The sequence below is a fragment of the Chelonoidis abingdonii genome, chromosome 4 (genome assembly GCF_003597395.2).
Source record: "Chelonoidis abingdonii isolate Lonesome George chromosome 4, CheloAbing_2.0, whole genome shotgun sequence".
Taxonomy (NCBI): domain Eukaryota; kingdom Metazoa; phylum Chordata; order Testudines; family Testudinidae; genus Chelonoidis; species Chelonoidis abingdonii.
This window is the reverse complement of record NC_133772.1, coordinates 92,902,519-92,923,190: the sequence shown is the minus strand read 5'-3', so window position 1 is coordinate 92,923,190 and position 20,672 is coordinate 92,902,519. Positions and strand designations below refer to the sequence as shown.

Here is a 20,672-nt window from a genome sequence, read left to right as displayed (position 1 = left end):
AAATTTTAGCCAAAAAGATTAGAGGGAATAACCAATTCCGGTTATATTTCAGCGCTTCCTACTTTCTTGTTAATATATTAATGGTTTGGCTCATGAGGGCTTGTCCAGTCTCCATTTCAGGATGAAAAGGGGATTGTGAATTCACTGTGTTTCCTGGGGATGCCTGGCATATTTTTGTAGCTCAGGGATTGGCAGCAGGCACCACAGCAGCTGGAAGGTTGAATAGCTGATAGTCTTCTCATTTACAGCCCAATTATGGAAGCAAGTCAGGAAGACACCCACTCCTCTGGTTCATCTGTTTCCTCAGCCTCCTCTCTTTCCTCTGTTACACATATCTCCACTATTAAATATCTGCATATCCCTGAGAAACTGGAATTGGCTCAGAGCCTGCCTGTTGAAATGGCTAGCGACACTGGAGGCAGTGAAGACACTACTAGTAAGTACCAAGTCTGAATTTTACTTGATATGATGTGTCTTAGATTTGAGCTCAGCTGCAGTCTCTTCAGTATGTATGTCCTGTATTCTGCTGTACTTTGTGTCAATGTCTCATTGGCTTTATGGTTTTATAAGTGTAAGTCTATGCAGTGGGCTGTGATATCCTGTCTTATAACTAAGCTGAGTAACAGTGTGAGGGATATAAATAAAACAAATTTTGAAGGATGTTAATATTAAATGGGGAGAGGGATCATTTAAGGTAATATAATAGAATATAATTCCGAGTAATGGGATGAAATTAAGAAATGGAAAAATAAGGGCTTTTCTACACACAAAAACTAATCCAGAATAAGGTAGGATCTGAATTTAAAGTGCATTAACTATTCCTGATTAACTCCTTGTATGGACATTTTTATTCTGTAGACAACCCTTAGGTTGAATGGCAGGGAAAGCTTCCTTACAGGAAGATCTTTTAGGCTCTAGAACAGTCTTCGCAGGAAAGTAGTCAAAGTGCCATAGTTTGGGATATTGAAAAGGCCATCATCCAACTCAAAATCTAAACGTATTTTGGAAATGCCTTAAATTTGCCCTTTAAGTTCTACTTCAACTTTTTTGCTTTTACAATCACAACTTTCTTTTTTCTGAATGTCTTTCCTCCCTTGTTGGTATGGAAAACACAAACTATGAGGACTGATTCTATAAAGTCACTTTGATTGTTTTCACTTCAGTTGTTTTCCTCTTCTAGTCGAAATGGCTGCTGTAATTGAAAGAAATTTTTCTTCTAGAAGAGACAGGGTAGATCAGGTAATATCTTTTAGTGGCCCAACTTCTGTTGGTGAGAGAGACAAGCTTTCGAGCCACACAGAGCTCTTCTTCAGGTACCTTTCCCAGACCTGAAGAAGAGCTCTGTGTGGCTCGAAATCTTCTCTCTCTTCCTTCACCCCCCACAGCCAAAGTTGAGCCACTAAAAGATTTTACCTCATCCACCTTGTCTCTCATATATCCTGGGACTGATATGCCTACAACTACACTTTTTCATCTAGAGTCGGAGTAATCTCATATGTTGTTGTAATAAGCCCAAACTTGCAAAATGGTGGGTGTGTATAGCTAGGTACTTAAATCCATATTAAGTGGCTATATTTTCAAAGATGTTGAGCATTCATATCTCCCATTTGATTTCAGGAAGAAGCATGTAAGTTGACTGTTACTCTTCAGTTAGTGGATAGTAAACTTACTCGCATACTATTGGAAACAATCCTTCATTAGCATAGATCATTTAGGGTATGTTTGGTGGGGTCTCAGAGCCAGTGTTCCAGCCCAAGCCCAAACATCTGTGCCTCAATTAAACAGCTGCTTAGCCTAAGTCAGTTGGCACAGGCCAGTTGCAGGTTTTTAATTGTAGAGTAGACATACCTAAAATCTGTTCCCAGTAAGCCTTTTGTGATAACTGTCTGTTTCTAGAATTAGGCATCACTGTTTAAAAGGCATCCCCAGGATGTGAGATGAAAGTGTGGCTCGGAAAAGAATCCTGTCAGGATGAGATTTTTGAAATGTTTCAAATGGATCCACGAAATACCTTTTTGTAAGGAAAACCTTTTGTCCTTACGTGAACAGAAATGCAAAGGTTGCAAGACTTGCTTGGGAACTTAAAGCTGGATACTGTTTTAAGCCACAGTCATGCAAATTAGAGTCCACACTTGTGTGGAATCCCTGGTGAAGTTGAGGGGGTCTGAACTGGCACAGGGGCTCATCCATGCACATTCAGTATGCAGGATCAGATCCTAAATCTTTATATCTTTCTCTGGAAAAACTGCCTTATAATGAAGATACAAAAAGTGAATTTCACTCCAGGAGCTACCACATCTCAGTCATTTGAATTATACTAATTATTGAATAGTTATTGAGTAAAAACCAATCATTCGCACTGAAGTTTAATACTCCTATAATTGGGCTTCAATAGTTTTCTTTGACACTCTAATTTCAGAGTGATCAAAGATAGTTTGGTTTTTTTGGAAGCATAAATTAGAATTGGTGCCAGTGAGCTCAGTAGAGTACTAGAAAATATTGAATGCCCTTCTAAAGTATAATATTTCAGAGGCCGTTGGATCTGTATAGCTAAGCATGTTTATCAGGAGAGACAACTATATTCAAAACCATCTAGTTCTGTCTAGTTCTTCTGTTGTATAGAACTATTCCTTATCACAGAAGGTCAATTTTTCTCTCCATTGTTCTCTCAAACGGTTTCAAAACTATCTCTTCCAGTTTAATAGAACTATTGAATAAGACTAATGGGTTTTCTTTTTTCTTTTTTTATCTTCAGAATTTACTCTCTTTATATTCTAGTAAACAGGAGTGGGTGGAGGAATCTCAGCTCATATCTTTGTATTTCTCCTGTATACTTGCTCTGTAGAATGAAAAACGTTAAGATTCATGACTAAGGCTGTGGGTTCATGACTAAGACTCAGGCAGCCCCTGTGCCAGGTGCACCAGCAGCTGCTGGGGCAGTCTCAGGCCACTGTGCCCCCCTCTCCCGCTACCGGCCCTGCCAGCCTCTCACCCCTCCCAGCACCAGCTGGGGTCCCAGGCAGCACACTGCTGCCTGGGTGTGCCCCCCTAGCACCCACGAGGCCCCCAGGCAGTCCCCCACCCCAAGTTTTATTCACTCGTGTTTTTAGTAAAAGTTATGAATAGGTCACAGGTTACTAACCGTGATCTGTCAGTGACTTTTACTAAAAATACCCGTGACTAAAATGTAGCCTTGTTTGTGACCATTCAAAGTGATTTAGTGGCCCCACCTTTATAATAAACAGATTAACACTGTTATGGGTAAATGTGGCTGGATGACTTCATCTGTAACCTTTTAATTTTGTCATGGTCTGGAAGAGGGGTTACATTCCCAGTAAGTCTTTAGTGTAAAAAAAAACAACAACAAAAAAAACCACAAATTTCATCTGCTCTGGAACATGTCCTGACAGGATTTTGTGGTGTTCAGATAAATGCACCTAAACCCAAATACCTGCTAGTTTTAAATCTTGTTTTGTAAGAAGTACAAAAGTTTGACTATGCCTTGGTTTAAATGATCTGCACTTATTCAGTACCTTTCATCCCAGAATCTTCAAAGGTGAGTAAATGTTACTCTGTACGCTTAGCAAAAGAAGAAACCATAAATAAGAAGTTAGTGGACTTGCCCAGAGTGATACTGCAGAAGATCAGTAGCAGAATGGGAACACAAGCAACATCTCATGATATCCACATGCTAATCTAATCATATGTGCTGGCTTCACAGACCAAATCCACATCTGAATCCTGCCCATCTGTAACTCTATTACTTTTCTGTTTCTAGATGACCCACCTCAAGGGTTGTGGAGTGCAGAGCAGCGCAGAAGGCTGTTGGACCCTCTGCCAGATTCACTGAGTAATTCTCCAAGTTTTTGTTCAGAGAATGGGCCCATGCCCGTGATGGAGCTGGAAAAAGAAATAGAGCTGGGTAAGCAGTAAGAGGACCCTAGTGTGCTGGCATTCTATTCAAACTGGCTTAGGTTTTTCCCTTCAGAATGGATTCCAAACTGTACATTTTGAAAAATAACTTGGGAGTTCGATATTGCAATTAATGTGGTAGCATGTTGCCTCTAGAGAGCTTAATATGGACATGCCACAGATCCAAAGGGCAAGCTTGTCTCTCTTTTATACAGTCTCTCTGGAAGTGTACCCTGTTAGCACTAGCCCCTACACCTCCCCCCCCTTTTTTGCAAGAGAGACCCACAGCTCAGCTTCAGCACCTCTTTCTCACCGTTGCTCCTCCAGCAGGTCTAAATGAGTTTAGACTCCTATCAGAGACTTATCCCTGTTCATAGAATCATAGACTATCAGGGTTGGAAGGGACCTCAGGAGGTCATCTAGTCCAACCCCCTGCTCAGAGCAGGACCAATCCCCAACTAAATCATCCCAGCGAGAGCTTCATCAAGCCTGACCTTAAAAACTTCCAAGGATGGAGATTCCACCACCTTACTAGGTAACCTATTCCAGTGCTTCACCACCCTCCAAGTGAGAAAGTTTTTCCTAATATCCAACTTAAACCTCCCCTGCTGCAACTTGAGACCATTACTTCTTGTTCTGTCATCTGGTACCACTGAGAAGTCTAGATCGGGGTCAGCAACCTTTCAGAAGTGGTGTGCCAAGTCTTCATTTATTCACAATAATTTAAGGTTTCACATGCAGTAATACATTTTATATTTACAGGGGCTGGCGGATGGAACCCCCGACTGGCAGTGGGCTGAGCGGACTGGTGGCCGGGACCCCTGGCCGGCAGCAGGCTGAGCATCTCAGCCCACTGCCTGTCTAGGATTCCGTCCGCCGGTCCCTGCCAGCCGGGATCCTGGCTGCCAGCCCCTCTCAGCCCACTGCCAGCCTGGGGTTCTGTCCATCCAGGCGAGCCGCGGACTGAGCTGGGCTGGTGGCTGGGACTCCAGGCTGGCAGCAGCATGCCACGCTAAATCAGCTTGTGTGCTGCCTTTGGCATGCATTCCGTAGGTTGCTGACCACTGGTCTAGATCTGTCCTCTTTTTGGAACCCTCTTTCAGGTAGTTGAAAGCAACTATCAAATCCTCCTTCATTCTTCTCTTCTGCAGACTAAACAATCCCAGTTCCCTCAGCCTCTCCTCATAAGTAATGTGCTCCAGCCCCCTAATAATTTATGTTGCCCTCCACTGGACTCTTTCCAATTTTTCCACATCCTTCTTGTAGTGTGGGGCCCAAAACTGGACACAGTACTCCAGATGAGGCCTCACCAGTGCCAAATAGAGGGGAATGATCATGTCCCTTGATCTGCTGGCAGTGCTCCTACTTATACAGCCCAAAATTTCGTTAGCCTTCTTGGCAACAAGAGCACACTGTTGACTCATCTAGCTTCTCGTCCACTGTAACGCCTAGGTCCTTTTCTGCAGAACTGCTGCCTAGCTATTCAGTCCCTAGTTTGTAGCAGTGCATGGGATTCTTCCATCCTAAGTGCAGGACTCTGCACTTGTCCTCGCTGAACCTCATCAAGTTTCTTTTGGCCCAGTCCTCTAATTTGTCTAGGTTCCTCTGTATCCTATCCCTACCCTCCAGCAAATCTACCACTCCTCCTAGTTTAGTGTCACCTGTAAACTTGCTGAGGATGCAGTCCACACCATCCTGCAGATCATTAATGAAGATATTGAACAAAACCAGCCCCAGGACCTATCCTTGGGACATTCCACTTGATACCAGCTGCCAACTAGACATGGAGCCATTGATCACTACCCGTTGAACCCAACGAACCAGCCAGCTTTCTGTCCACCTTATATGCAACCAGCAGATATTTTCAGCATTGCAGGGCACTTCTCAAAATAAGCCCATATTTATTAGTCAACTGCAATAAAGTATTTTAGGGTTCTTAGATTAGAGTGAAAAAGTAAAACGTATGTGCATCTCTCTGCTGGCAGTCCAAATCACCTTTCTTGCCCAAGCATCCAGGATTCAAATCTCTCCCACTTCACTGGGCAGCAGAATTCTGAATACGATTTAGACACCCCAGATCATCATAATTAGGGCTTGAAACAGTGTCTTCCTTCCTTGGTTAATGTCCTGTCGTTGGTCTTCCATTATAACTCCCATTCATATGTTCACAGTTCTTTCACAACAACCCAGATGCGCCTACATGGCCAACAGCAGTCTCTGGCCAATGTCTTCAGTCCTAGTAGGTCAAAACTCAAAAGTGAGTGGGGAAACAAACATGCATATTTTTCATAAAGATAATACAGAGATTTGCTACATTCTGTATACATGTACTTCCTGTGATCTCTTCTAAACTTAAACTTCCTCAATAGGGAATGAGATTTACTGCATCAAACGGGAATACTGGACCAGTGAAGAGTATAAGATGTTCTTTGGTGTTCTGTCCAGCTTTGCCGAGTTGGATGCAAAGGGGTTTGCAATAAAGGTAGGACCTGTCACCATATGCACACCTGAACAGTAAAGAGTTAAAAACTATCAGCTCATCAGGGTAAAATCTGGTCATGGCAGCTGAATGAATTTGGAGTATAGAATTATTTAAAATCTTGCACCTTGCTCTTGAAATAGAATAGTAGTTCTGGCCCTGTGTAGTCTGACTTCTCAGTGAAATGAGAAGCTTCCTGAGCTGTATGTGAGGATGAGGATTTAGGTTTACTCCAACAGTAACTCATATCTTTTTTTATGTACCTTTTTATAGGTGTTTTCGAAGCCTGTGCCTTGGGATTTCTATATCACACTCCAGCTGCAAGAGCGTCTGAGTACTGACTTTGACCAAAGCTTCAGTGAGAACTGCAGCTGTTTCTTATACCTGGATGGCTGTGCTGTTCTGCATAGAGAGATAAATTGCTTTACCCTCTGGGTCAGTGCGAACAATCTATGTATGACATAGGAAGACTTGAACTGTAGCACAGATACTAGCACAGGAATCGGCAACCTTTGGCACGCGGCCCGCCTGGGGAAGCCCCCTGTCGTGGCGGGCCGATTTGTTTACTGGCTGCGTCTGCACATTCGGTCGATCGTGGCTTCCACTGGCCACGGTTCACCGCTCCAGGCCAATGGGGGCTGCGGGAAGCGGCAGCCAGCACATCTCTCGGCGCCTGCCGCTTCCCACAGCCGCCATTGGCCTGGAACGGTGAACCGCAACCAGTGGGAGCCGCGATTGGCTGAACCTGTGGACGCGACCTGTAAACAAACAGGCCCGGCCTGCCAGGGGGCTCACCCTGGTGAGCCACGGGCCAAAGGTTGCCAATCCCTGTACTAGCAGTTAGAAATGTTGGTTCTTGCTGAATGTGAAGCAGATTCAAAGGACCTGGAATGTTAAATTAAACATAGGGCCCTGTCTGAATGCAATTTTGAAGTATGTTAGCAAGAAGCATTTTTTCTATAAAAATGATATCTAAGCAGCATTCTCACTCCTGGGTTTTGTGCTTCCCAGTATGAGACAAGGAGTTCCCCAACTTCAAAAGGCTTGTCTACATAGGGACACTTAGGAAAGTAAAGGCCAGGTCAGCTGAAGGTGTGAAGCTAATGTGGATAAACTGAAGTGTGTGTTGAACCCTCGTGTGGATGCTCTCGTTCAGAAGTAAAGTGAGGGGCGGGGTTGCTGTAGCTTAACCCTGCAAAGGCCACTTTGCTCCTGAATGAGAGCACCTACACAAAGTTTATCACACTTTAATTTTATGCACAATAACTTCACAACTTTTAATTGACCTTGCTTTAACTTTCCTGAATGTCCCTGTGTAGATGTGGCCTAAAACTTTTTGGTCCCTAGAGGCATCAGTAGTGACTTGAGGCATGAATCACACCACCCCGATCCCCCAGAACTAGCGTTCATATGTCATCCAGGTCTTCTAACTGCAGCCCTGAGAACTCTCTAATCTAGATTTCCAGTCTGCTCTGGTCACAGGGGAGTAGCATTAGCATTTTGCTAGAAAGATTTGTGTTTAAATACGGTTTTGACTTACAGTTTGAGCTTTAGCATATACAGGGCTTAAAAAATAAAGGCAAACTTCAGCCTTCAATTAAACCTTTTTTTTTCCACCCAGATTCTTCAGCTATTTATCAGCAGAGTCTGCTAAGAACTTGCAGTCACTTGAATTCTGATGGGTTTGTTGTCTAGGTGGAAAACTGATCATGTATGGGTCTGAATTGGAGAAGCTTCCTGGTTTCTTCTTAGAGCTGTCTAGAGAAAGTGAAAGCTTGTATCATAGGATTGTTCCTGTCTGCTGCTCTATCTCTTGACAGAAGAATGGTTCCACAGTGGCTTATATTTGTTCTCTCTGTCTTCAGGATATCATCCAGTGCTGTAAAGCCATCCCTGAGGAAGTGATTATGGTGGTTGTTTACAATATCCTGGATGTGGTGCAGAAGCTACACAAAGCAGAGATTGTGCATGGAAACTTGTGTCCAGAGGCTCTCTTCCTGGGAGACAGGTTGGTAGCCTCTTTTCACAGACCTGGAAAAATCCATTCTATTCAAGCTCTGTCCTGAGCCTCGTGCAGGTTAATAGTGACATGGTTCACTATTTCAGGAGTAAGAGGGCAGCAGGCTAGGAAAGTTGATGTGGAAATCTATAAAAGGCATATATGAAGGAACAGGGTATTCCTGAAGAAAATACTCCATTATATAGTTACTATTTTAAAATTGGAAAGTTCACATACAAATGTATTAGAACGCTACAGCAATGGATGTAAAGTAACTTGCCATTTGAGATTAAATATCTGAAAAGAAATTTAGAAGGCTGAGGTTTTAAAAGTGAATATTCTAGTCTGAAAGTAGATAAATCAGTTCCCCTTTGCAGCCAGCTTCTAAACCCTGGCCTACACCTAAAATTAAATTAACCTAGCTACATCGCTCAGTGATGTGAAAAAATTTTGTTCCTAGGGCAATGTAGTTAAGTTGACCTAACCGCCATGTAGATGCAGCTAGGTCAGTGGAAGAACTTCTCCTGCGTCTGAAGAAGTGGGTATTCACCCACGAAAGCTCACGCTCCAAAACGTCTGTTAGTCTATAAGGTGCCACAGGATTCTCTGCTGCTTTTAAGTTAAAGAGAGTCCACTATTTACACTAGTTTAAACATGCAAGTGCCCCATGCTGCAGAGGAAGGCAAACAAATCGCAGGGTCTCTGTCTATCTGATCTGGGTGAAAATTCCTTCCCAACACCAAGTATGGCAATCAGTTGGACCCTGAGCATGTGTACCATCTTGCCCTGGTCAAAAGCCTGACCAGTGTAAGTTTATTATCCAGTCTGTCCCTCTCTCAATGTGGAGAGGACAATGCACCAGCCCCTGTTCCTGAGCAGATTTCCCTTTGCACCACACTATTTTAGTTTAAATGTAAAACAGATGTTGTTAACTACAGAAAAGATAGATTTTAAGTGATTATAAGTAATAAGTGTGTAGATCAAAGTAGATTACCTAAGAAATAAAACAAAATTGCAATCTGACTTCTGTAAAAGCAGCAAAATCTTGTGGCACCTTACAGACTAACAGACGTTTTGGAGCATGAGCTTTTGTGGGTGAATACCCACTTCGTCAGATCCAGACTAACACGGCTACCCCTCTGAATCTGAGTTCAATAAACTAAACAGGATTTGAATCAACCAGAGTCTCACTCTGATAGTACAAACAGTTCACCAATCTTCCATATGCAGGGTGGAATTCTTCCTTTCCAGCCTTGGACCACCTCCCCAGTCAGTCTTTATCCTCTAGCCATGTTTCCAGGTGTTCAGTTGTAGGGGAAGTAAAGCCAAGTGATGATGTCACTTCCCCCTTTTATAGCTTCTGCCATGTGGCGGGGGGCTTCCTGGAAGCAGCAACATGTCCCTCCCTTGTCTCCTAGATAGAGGCATCGCCAGGCAGTTCTGCACACTGCATCCGCCTGCAGTCACGGCCCCACAGCTCCCACTGTCTGTGGTTCCTGGCAATGGGAGCTGTGAGGGCTGTGACTGCAGGCGGATGCAGTGTGCAGAACTGCCAAGGCTCAGAGTCCACCTAGGGAGGGACGTGTTGCTGAGACATGCCAGCTGCTTCCAGGAGCCATGCAGAGCTGGGTAGGGAGTCTGCCAGCCACCCCCACCCCTCTCAGCAGCAGCACGGGTCCTGGGCTGCACGCCCCAGGCCGCACCCCACAGCATCCCTAGGCCCCTCCCTGCCCCAGAGCACCCATGGTGCCCCTGGGCCATCCTCTGCCCCAGAGCAATCAAGTTTTAGTCAAGAGTATATAGTAAAAGTCATGGACTGGTCACAGGTCATGAATTTTTGTTTACTGCATCTGTCCATGACTTTTGCTAAAAATACCCATGACTGAAACGTAGCCTTAGCCATTATCAATATTCTGGCTAGAATGTCCACAGGAAAGTCCATCGGGGGGGGTAAGCTTCTTCCATGGCTCATTGTGTTCATTGATGGACCATCAACTTGGTAAATCCATTCACAATATGTAGGCTTGACTGGATGTAAACTACCTTGTGGGAGCTACCACAGGAGCAAACACATTTGAAATACAGGTACATAATCAATATTCATAACTTCAGATACAAAAATGGTACATGTATACAAATAGGATAATCATATTCAGGAAACCCTAACTTTTCCATTGACATCTCCATGACACATTTTGTACAAGATTTGTTGCAATTTATATAACAATGATGAATCTGGGAGTGCTAGGGTGTTACTATGGGGTATATCTCCCCATCTAGCTTCTCATCACCAGCCATTGGAAATATTTGCTGCTAGCAGTCACAGATCATCTACATGCCTTTGTAGGCAGTCTTATCATACCATCCCCTCCATAAACTTACCAAGTCAAGTCTTGAAGCCAGTTAGTTTTTTTGCCCTCACTGCTCCCTTTGGAAGGATTTTCCAGAACTTCACTCCTTTGATGGTTAGAAAACTTTACCTAATTTCAAGCCTAAACTTATTGATGGCCAGTTTATATCCATTTGTTTTTGTGTCCACATTGGCGCTTAACTTAAACACCAGGGGAAAAGAGAGAGAGAGAGAGAGAGAGGTTATTTATCCCTCTGATGTATTTATGGAAAGCAATCATATGTTCCCTCAGTCGTCTTTTGGTTAGGCTAAACCAGCCAAGCTCTGAGTCTCCTCTGATAAGGTAGGCTTTCCATTCCCCTACTCACCCTTCTCTGCACCCATTCCAGTTTGAATTCATCTGTCTTAAACATAGGAGACCAGAACTGCACACAGTATTCCAGATGAGGTCTTACCAGTGCCTTGTATAATGGTACTAACACTTCCTTGTTTCTACTGGAAATACCTCGACTAATGCAGTCCTGGGATGCATCAGGCTTTTTAACAGCCACATCACAGTGATGGTTCAGTCATCCTGTGATCAATCAGTACACCCAGGTCTTCCTCCTCCTCCTCCTCTGTCATTTCCAACTGACAAGTTATTAGGATAAGCGAGTGAGCTCATAATTACTAATCATGTTTATTAATAGTAACATTGCTATAGGCCAATGTGGCAAAACCACAGTATATTACAATAAAACTTAAAACTAAATCCAGAATTTTAAAATACACAAATACAAATTAAAAAAACCAAACCAACTAACTATATAATCACTGTCTCTTGCCTTTTGCTTATTTTAGTGGCTAGCCATGCAAACAGGGCAATCGCTCAGGTCACAAATGTGCTGTCAGTTACTATTAAATGTTTTATTTTCTGAGAAGTCGTAGGAAAAAGAGATCCAGGACAAAAACACTGAAAGCCATTTTGACCTTTAAGTAGCAATTGCAATTACACTATAACAATGGGGTAGGTCTTCCACCTTCCCCAAGCCACAGGGAAAGAGGAGGTTACAATTCTCAATGCCAGTAATATCAGCCATCTAAGTAAGCTGTCTGCATAGATTGAAATCAGAGAGCTGTAAAAGCCTTCCTTAACTTGTTATTGGGCAAACTTTCTAAATATCTGGTGTACCCATGAGTCATTTTAACAAATTGACTTACCTATAGTTGGAACAACTGCTGTGTCTAGCTACTTATTAATGTCCTCTAATCTCAACTTGATTAGGGATTTAAATCTAATCATTTCCAGTTCCAAGAAGCCTAGAGAGAATACATGGAATTTTAACCAATGAAGCTTACATGAAAAAGCCCTTCTAAGCTGTTCCTCTAAGCATAGCCTTGGCAAACATTGGCATACTGTAAATACAAAGTCAAAAATTGATACTACGATATTGCACTTCGGACAGAATAGAATTCATGCAGGTCTCAGCTCTAAGAAGAACAGCTGGAATGTTATTTGAGAGAACCAAGAAATCTTCCAAAGAAATTTTTGTTTTGAATCCCTTCCCTTCCTGTAGGATCATTCCATTTCCATATTTCCACGCCATATAGAATTTGAGTGCATACCTTAGCTTCAAACATTTTAAGGGCTAGTGCAGTTAAGTTGCTTTCATGAACCAGGTGAAAGTAACACAGCTTGCATTGATTTTGAAGCCTTCTCTTTTGCTACCTGAATATGTTTATCTCACAACTTGTTTTATGAGAACCGGATACCCAGGTAGAGGAGAGAACTAACTTGTTCAATATATTGCCCATAAATCCTGAATTTGTGCAACCTCAGTCTTTGACTAAAAATAGTTATTTAGTTTTGGAGTAGTTTATCAAAAGGCCCTCCTGTTGTCACTGTAAACCAAACACATTTAATATGCACTTCGATCCCACTGATGTTTGTGATTATTAGAACCATATTGTCTGCATATAAGACACAGTAATCCATGACATTTGAGGGAAAATACTGATCCATCTTTTAATGCTAAAACAACATCATTAATATTAAAGTTAAAAAGAAAAGGCACTCATAATTATGAAGTAGGCCCACAATGTACAAGTATTGAAAGAGAATGACTGGGGATCTTGACCTGGATTCTGTTCCTGGCACTGCTACATATTTTTACCTTGGGTAAATCACTTAATCTGTCACTGTTGGTGTCTGTCTCTCTAACTGTAAAACAGAGGCTATATCTAATGGATTAAACTTCCCAATACCCCATTCATGTTTGAATTGTTTTGAGATCCTTCGCGAGAATGAGATAAAGAAGTTCAAAGCATTCTATTAAATTTTCCTCCTCACGGCATCTCTTATTTCAGACCCCCTAGCTGTGATACTTATATCAAGATAGGATTATCTCTGTAAAGCAACTTTCCCCGTAGCAAAGCTTGGAGATGCCAATATTATCATTTAACTCACATGATATGAGGGTTAAGCCTTTTTTAGCAGCCATTCCTTAACTAACCATTAGAGGGAGCCATTGACATGGTTAAGATTCTTACCTGCAGCACAAGATAATAAAAGGAAATGTTACTGCTTCTTTATCTTTTATGTTTCCTTGGAATTCTTTCCTTAGGATCTGTGATCCATTTGCTAATAATGAGATTACCAGTGGTTTGAAGATAGTGGACTTCTCTTACAGCCTGGATGTGAGGCTGCAGCCTAGAGTGAGTTTACTCAACAGCTTCCCAGTAGCTCAGACCCAGTATGGACAACAGATCCTAGCCAAGTGCTCTCTTCCTTATCAGGTAAGTACATATTAACCCCAGGGTAATTGCTATGAGTGCCCCTTGACAAGTGTCTCTAGCTTATCTGAAGAACCGAGATGGAGATTGAGAGCTAATATTCTAAGCTGAATGTCGTTGGACATGTGAAAGATGTTGCTTAATTAGATAAGATCCACAACAGCCATAACTCTTCAACAAAAACCCTTCTGCTGGACCCTGTGTATTCTACATTAGCTGAAGAAACTGGCATTGTTAATCTGGGGCAGTTGTGTACCTACATTCATCTGACAGCTAGAGTTCGTTATAAATAGCTAAACCGTGTCTCAATCTGAAATGCTAAACAAGGATTTTGCTTCCTATAGTAGATTGCTTTGCTTAGCTTAATTCCTCACAAACACCACAATACAGGGTTATTGGATGCAGAAGGTGTTGTAGGACATCTTTAGTGGCATGATTGCTATTAAAAATGCTTTTGTGCTGTATTGAATGGATGTGGAGGAATGGTGAAATGGCTGCAGAGATTAGCAGAAGCAGTTTTCTAATATTGATTGTTGTGGTTTCAGATAGACTTGGTTGGTATTGCAGAAATAGTGCATTTGATGCTGTTTGGAGAGCACCTCCAGGTTTATCAAGAAGATTCCCTCTGGAAAATCAGCCAGAATTTCTCCAAGTAAGTGTTTCATCAGGAATCTCTGTGTAGGTAAAGGCAGCTTTAGCTTTCTCCCTCACCTCTGTGCTGCAGCTTTTGTCAAAGCTGGAGCATAAATGCAGTGCTTCTAGTTGGTAACAGTAGTGTTACATTATACTGAGGATTTGGTTTTGAATTTTTTGTTTGTAATAGAATTAGATGGATTCATTGATGCTTTCTTGGACTCCCTTACACCTATTTACACCCACTTACAGTTTAGACTCCCTCACACATTAGTAACTTATTCACCAAGGTGCTGAAAGAGTGTGTAAATTAGAGCATGGCCTAATTTGTTACTTTATTTTATAACCCTTTTCTGTGCTTTTAATATGAGGTACACTCCCTCTGAGTCAGCAGGCAAATTTGGAGCTGAGGGGGAGAGATCACACATTAATAAGTGGGCATGATTCTGTGTTGTAATCATTTTTGTTTTTCAGCTTTTCACATTGTGCTGTGTGCTGTGCTGTAGCGTGGGCAGGATGAAAGAGACTGATTCAGGGGTCCTGTTGGGGCAGGAAATAATATGATGCAATTTAAAGATTGCATCATGCATACACACAAGGGGCAAAATTAAGGTTGCGTGGGCAGCTGCTGTCTGCACACTTACCTGTTAACTTCCAGAGAGCAAGAACCTGCTTTCCTCCTCATCTCCTGTAGTCAAGCATCTTGGGAAAGGGGCAGCTTATGCTAAGGCCTTCGATTCTTCACGGGAGTTTCCAACTTGCTGAGCCAGCCATTCAGTCTTATGCACATTGGAGCTGGTCCCAGGCTGTCACTTCAGTCTTCTGCATCAGCTATGGTTTCCTGCCTAGGTACTGTCTTTGAGTAGAGATTTCTCAACATTTTGAACCAAAGTCTATAATGTTTTTCTTTAGTCTTCCACATTATCCCTTCCCAGTGTTTTTCAGTGACTTGTCCTGCTCCTCCTACTTTGGGCCTGGTTACTGTTAGACGCACACAGTTTGTTTCCCGGACTCCAGACTTCTAGTTTGTCACTCTTTGGCCCCTGACCTTTAGTGGAATGCTAATCCCTTCAAAGAATTAGATGAATTAGTCACCACTGAGGAAATATAGATCATGCACAGTGCGTAGCTCAGTGCTTCTTTTTTATTTGGACCTCCTCATTTGTGGGGTTGACCCAAAGATTTGTTTTTTTCCCTCTGTTTCTGTAGAGCCGCCAGTAACAGTTCAGTTACCTTTTTCTCAACTCCCTGCTGCTTTAGAAATTGTTAATGAGAATTGGGCACAGGTGGGCAGAAGACTTAATGTCCCTACTGCCACTGCTTGTAACTAAGCAGCAACAGAACAACATTTTCTGTAACTAAAGTGGATACTTAAATTATTGCCTGATGGCTAAGTCTACCTTTTTCCCTTAGATTCTACAATCTCCTCTGCAGATCTTGCTGATAAGCAGCTATCCACTTGGCATTCTTGACTTTTTCCACTAAAATGGATCCAGAAAGGATTTTTTCTGCTATACCTTGATTGCGTCCTTTTCTGGGCATCTTCAAAAGGCACTCCAAAAATGACAAGAGGTAGCCATTCATACCAGTATGCTACAATTTTTGGTGAACTAAGAGTTTCCCCCTCCTAATCTCTCATTCTCCAAACTAATCATTAAAATAATGCCCAGGAGAAGTCACTTCTGTGGACAGACAGCTATTCCTTCATTTGCCCACTTTCTCTGTTCTGAAAGTACATCCTCTGCTCATTGCATCAGTTATCTCTTGGGTTTCTGCATACGTTTACACAACTATTGCTTAGATGCAGTATTCCCGTGCTAATTCACATCTAGTCTACAGGTACTGAAGTATCTGTTCACAGGTTGGGAGTTGCCTCTAGCCAACTAAATTCTGTTTGTGATGCCTCTTAGTGTACCTTGAAAAAAATCTGTCCTTTCGTTGAGTTGTACAGCAGAAAAATTTTATTTTTCTTTACTTTGTATATAGTGATTTGTCAATATATTGATACATTTCAAACACTTTTGGTTTCATATATATTGTTAGTGTTTTCATATTGTACCTCTTTTTGAGTGGCAATTTATTGCGCCAGTTTCCGTAGGAGACTATTGCTTGGAATTCTTGTTCTCTGAAGAGAGAGGCATACTGTGGACCTATGGGTGTCACATACCACCCACTGCTCCTTCAGTTGGAGATGAATTCACTACTTTGGATGTTTGTTTCAGAAGGAACCCAAAGGGAGTTGCCAACTGAATCATTGTTGCAGGTTGACTTTTGCTCTGTGCTGTCAGAAATTCTGGCAGTTCAGGTCTTTGAGCTAATTAAATCTGACCTGCTGAGAGAGACTTGTGGACAAGTGATCTGTTGCATTTATGTATCTTCCAAAAACAAGAATTACAGTAATATTTTTCTAAACTATACTAATTTTATATTTTTAACATGAAGCATTACATCAGTAGCAGCAGCATACCTTCAGAAGTGCGGCTCATAGTGTGGGAGTGAGGAATCTGCAGTGAGTCTGGATATTAGGATCTGCCAGAGAAGACAGACTCAGCTTTTAGTGTGTCCTGCTCTTGCATGCAGACTGCATACGTTTTTCTCTGGTTATTTGAGCCATGCAACACATTCTATGGTTGCAGACTGCTGTTGACAACACCAGTTTCCCACTGCAGGGACCCTTTGCCCTCAGAAGGTATTGCACAGATGGAGAAACTTCCATTGAGTAAGTTTCAGCAGAGGGATATTGGTTAGTCTTCAGTATGGTCCCATGTGCCCATCCAGGCATGGGTCAGGAGCACTGTGGGAGTGATGCATGTAATTCCTGTGTGGCTTTTTGAAGAAGACATTATTAATTCTGTCCTGTCTACGAAAGGTGCCATAAATGATTTTAGAACCTACTTGAGAGAAATAATTAGAGGATTGCTTTCCGGGAAAAGGACTCTGGGATGTAGGGGAGTAGGAAGTAAAAGGGGAAAATGACTTTCTTACATGAAACTTGTGGTGAATGCTGGAACGGTGGCTCTGCAAGATCTCAGTTTAGTTTCCTTTTAAAAATTCACTGTGAGAGCTATTTTGATTAAGAAAATTCTAGGCTGAATAAATGGGTGAGTGACTGGTGGTAAAAATGTTGAGTTGATAGAGCTACTTTCTCGAAGTACAGAGATGTTTGGAATTCCAGGACCAGAGGCAGAATTTAGATTTGGAGGAAAGAGGAGATTTAAACATAAAGTAGAAATCTCTGAAAACTTAGACAACTTGAATTCCTAACTTGCTGACTTGATTTAGTAACAAAAGTATAGGAAAAGCTGGAATCCTATTATTTTGCTAGAGTGTTTGTCTAGATAAGGAGTTACAGGATTGAAACCATTTATTCTCCTGTCATCTTTCAGAATCCCTTGAGTTAACTATTAACATACTAAAATCTCCTGCCTTTATGTTAAGCACAGTTGGTACTGTTCTTATTCAAAGCATATTTCAATTGCATTTCTAGTTCTGGAGCTGATCTTTGGGGCCTATAAAGCTCACAGAATTGTGTGTACCTTGTCTTCCCACCATGGCATTCTGGCAAACTGGAAATGTCCAGGCTGATATTGGTTGTCATGTAAACCTGTTAAATGGATCACTAGGGTTGAATGTTTGCCACTGATATGTTGTTGTTGTTGTTGTTGTTTGTTTTTTTCTCTAAAGATCCCAAGTTATCTAGTCTCCTCAGCCCTACCTCCTGGGCTCAGTCTGCCTGTTGATTTTTTTATTTTTGGAGGAGGGGGGAATTTGGGGGTGGACTTTTTTTGGTTTTAGAAGACCCCATATCAATTCACAGTTGTGTGGTGTAGTGCTGTTCAGACTACTGCTGCTGATATGGCGGCTATAAACTCTGTTCTAGCCAACTGCTTGCAGCGGACCCATCTCCTTTGAACAGCCAATGTAATTTCTAGCTTGAAGGAAAAAAATGCCTACTTGAGGCAGTATTATCTAGTGCAGTTCTTAACCGGGACTCTGTACGTTCTGAGGAGGTTCATTCCCACCCCCCACCGAGTCCTTCAGAGCTAAAGTTGGGAGCCTGGACACACACACCTCTCTCTCTCTCTCTCCCCCCCCCCCCCCCCCCCGCCCCCCCCAAAGAAAAGGGGGGGGCGCGCCACCCCCCCCCCCCCCCCCCCCCCCCCCCCCCCCCCCCCCCCACTGCTGGGCCTTTGAATTTTTATTGCACGTTGTGGGGGCCTCATGGGGAAAAAAGAATATATATTTCCTCACAAGACTGAGGAGCAAAGGATTCCTTTATTTGAATTACAGCTCTGACACTGATCCTTCTTGGCCTTAGTAAAGTCACTCAGCCTTTTGTTTTTAATATTTATATTACATATGGGGAAATTACCCCACAGGGAACTTGTGACAGCTAGTGTTTCACAAACAATTGGCTGCATAGAATGCACACACGTTGTTTTGGTAGATAGGCAGAATGGAGGTTTCTAGCAGCAGCCAAGCCGCAAGCTTACTTTGACAGTTGTCCCTTGCAAAGCTCTCTTTTTTTAAATGCTAGTAATCATACAGAGACCTAGCTGGGCTCTGCTGCTCCTATAACTGAGAGTTGGGGAATATTTTAAGGTTCTTCAATATCCACGTCCAGCCTGTCTCCATGAAAGAGATCTGCCAAGTTTGGTGATGCGTCATGGAATTATCTTGCTAACCTTTCCCAAAATCCTCTGGCTAGCCTTATGTAAAATGGTAAATAGGTGTTAGCTATGTTGGGGTAGGTGGTGGTGAAAGTGTTTCACTGGCATGCACAGAAATGCTAAGGTTGTCTCTGTCTAGTTCCTGCACGTAAGTCCATTTGTGAAGGGTAAAGGGCCTGCATATACAAGCTTGACAGCACCCCTCACTTATTCTTTACACATGCTCATCAGAGAGTGAAGCTGAATATTGTTTTAGACTGCCGAGCGTCCACAGGGCTTGCAGAGCTGAATTGAAGCAGGAATCGTGATGGAGCTGTCATGCGGGTGGATGCTGTTCTCATTGAAAACTGTTTTGTGTTTTTAGGACTGTTGACAGTGATTTGTGGAATAAATTCTTTAGGAGGATTCTGAACGCGGATGGTAAGTCCACAGTGCCTATGCTGAGGGAACTAAAAGAGGAAATGAGTGGCATTTTTAACAGCTCTGTGCAAGAATGGTTTTGTGGCACCTTAGCAAAATTGGGAGAAACTTTCAACGTGGAGAACTTTCTCTGATCCCATGTAGAAGGGCAACCAGCTGCCCCTTATTATCCATTCCAGGGGGAATTTGGTGTTAATACTGAATATGCAATATATTTTCAGTGCTAAACATGGAAATTGGTTGCAACTGTTTCTTCAATACTTTATACAGAACTTGTTAAATGTTTATTATGAGTTAATGTCTAGATGTCTCTTAAACCTGGTGCATTAACTAGATATGTACAGATGTTTTACCCATTTTCTTTACCAAACTGTTCTGTGCCAACCAGCCTCATGTATGACTGCTAAATGTATGTTTTAATACCTAAAGCACATTCATGAATTCCTCCATCTTTGTCCTGTCTTTTTGTTCTGTTCTGTACACCTGCTGTTAATCACTGTTTGTTTAAATAATAAACCTATGTTTTTTGTAAGCAACTCTGTCTCATGAAATTTTACTGCCAAATGGCCTTCAGAACGTATTTGACTTGGTTTCTGGAGTCATAGGGCTGAGTCTGAGTGACATTTCTGACTAATTGGGGGATTGTTCATGGTTTTACTAGATGCATATGGCTATCCTTTGAGTGGCTTTCAAAGCCACCCAGGGCTTTTTTAACTCGAACTGATATTCCAGTCAGAAACATTCATGGATCATTGGAGTGGAAGAAATGCCTCACATACAGTAAACATCTCACTTACCAGGTTAAAATACAGAATTCATACATTATTATAAAGCAGCCTCACTTCCTTCTCATCATGTTTGTAGAATGACCAGCAAGATGACTACAGTAATCTAAAAGTTAATATAGTTCATGGTTAGGTTTCCTTTTCAGAGATTTTGGTCTTCCCTGGACATTGCAGATATTGCTTTGGCACTTGGCTCCATTAGGTCTGTCTCCCTCCCTCCCCCACATCCCTTTTCAAGTATGAGGCTTGCTCAGCTTCCGAAGCACCACTGGCAAAACTGGTGCTCTCTTGCTTTGAGCCTACCCTATTGTTGATCTGTGTGTCCTGATGAGGCACCTATCCCGGCATGTTCTGTCTTTCACCACCAGTAGTTAAAAGTGCTATGATGACTGCCTCAAACTCCTGTGGACTGGAAGTACTTAGGACCCATTTGACTGGCACTGAGGCCAAGGTCTCAGTAATGTTTTGACCTTGAGTGGATCAGATAGCGGAAAATGGCAAATGTCCAAATCAAAGATTCAGGACTCTGAATTGGAGGTGGATCAGTCTGGCAACACTCAGCAAGAACAATTTTTTTTTTTTTTACCTAACTACGTCAATATTATGTGTAAACTGGTGACTAATGCCATTGGCCTCCAACTAGAGTTGCAAA

The 20,672-nt window shown here is 42.3% G+C and overlaps 1 protein-coding gene across 2 annotated transcripts in view; it reads left to right on the top strand.

The window, feature by feature from the left end:
- BUB1B (BUB1 mitotic checkpoint serine/threonine kinase B) overlaps nt 1-19,771 on the top strand; it is a 44,157-nt gene extending 24,386 nt beyond the window's left edge. For both annotated transcript variants that reach the window (XM_032802537.2, XM_032802539.2), the window contains 8 exons: nt 249-436; nt 3,779-3,922; nt 6,282-6,394; nt 6,665-6,826; nt 8,257-8,399; nt 13,344-13,515; nt 14,058-14,164; nt 19,180-19,771. In XM_032802537.2, coding sequence (XP_032658428.1) covers nt 249-436; nt 3,779-3,922; nt 6,282-6,394; nt 6,665-6,826; nt 8,257-8,399; nt 13,344-13,515; nt 14,058-14,164; nt 19,180-19,369 — 1,219 coding nt within the window. In that variant the 3' untranslated portion in view covers nt 19,370-19,771. The remainder of the gene's footprint in view (nt 1-248; nt 437-3,778; nt 3,923-6,281; nt 6,395-6,664; nt 6,827-8,256; nt 8,400-13,343; nt 13,516-14,057; nt 14,165-19,179) is intronic.
- The last annotated feature ends 901 nt before the right edge of the window (nt 19,772-20,672 follow it).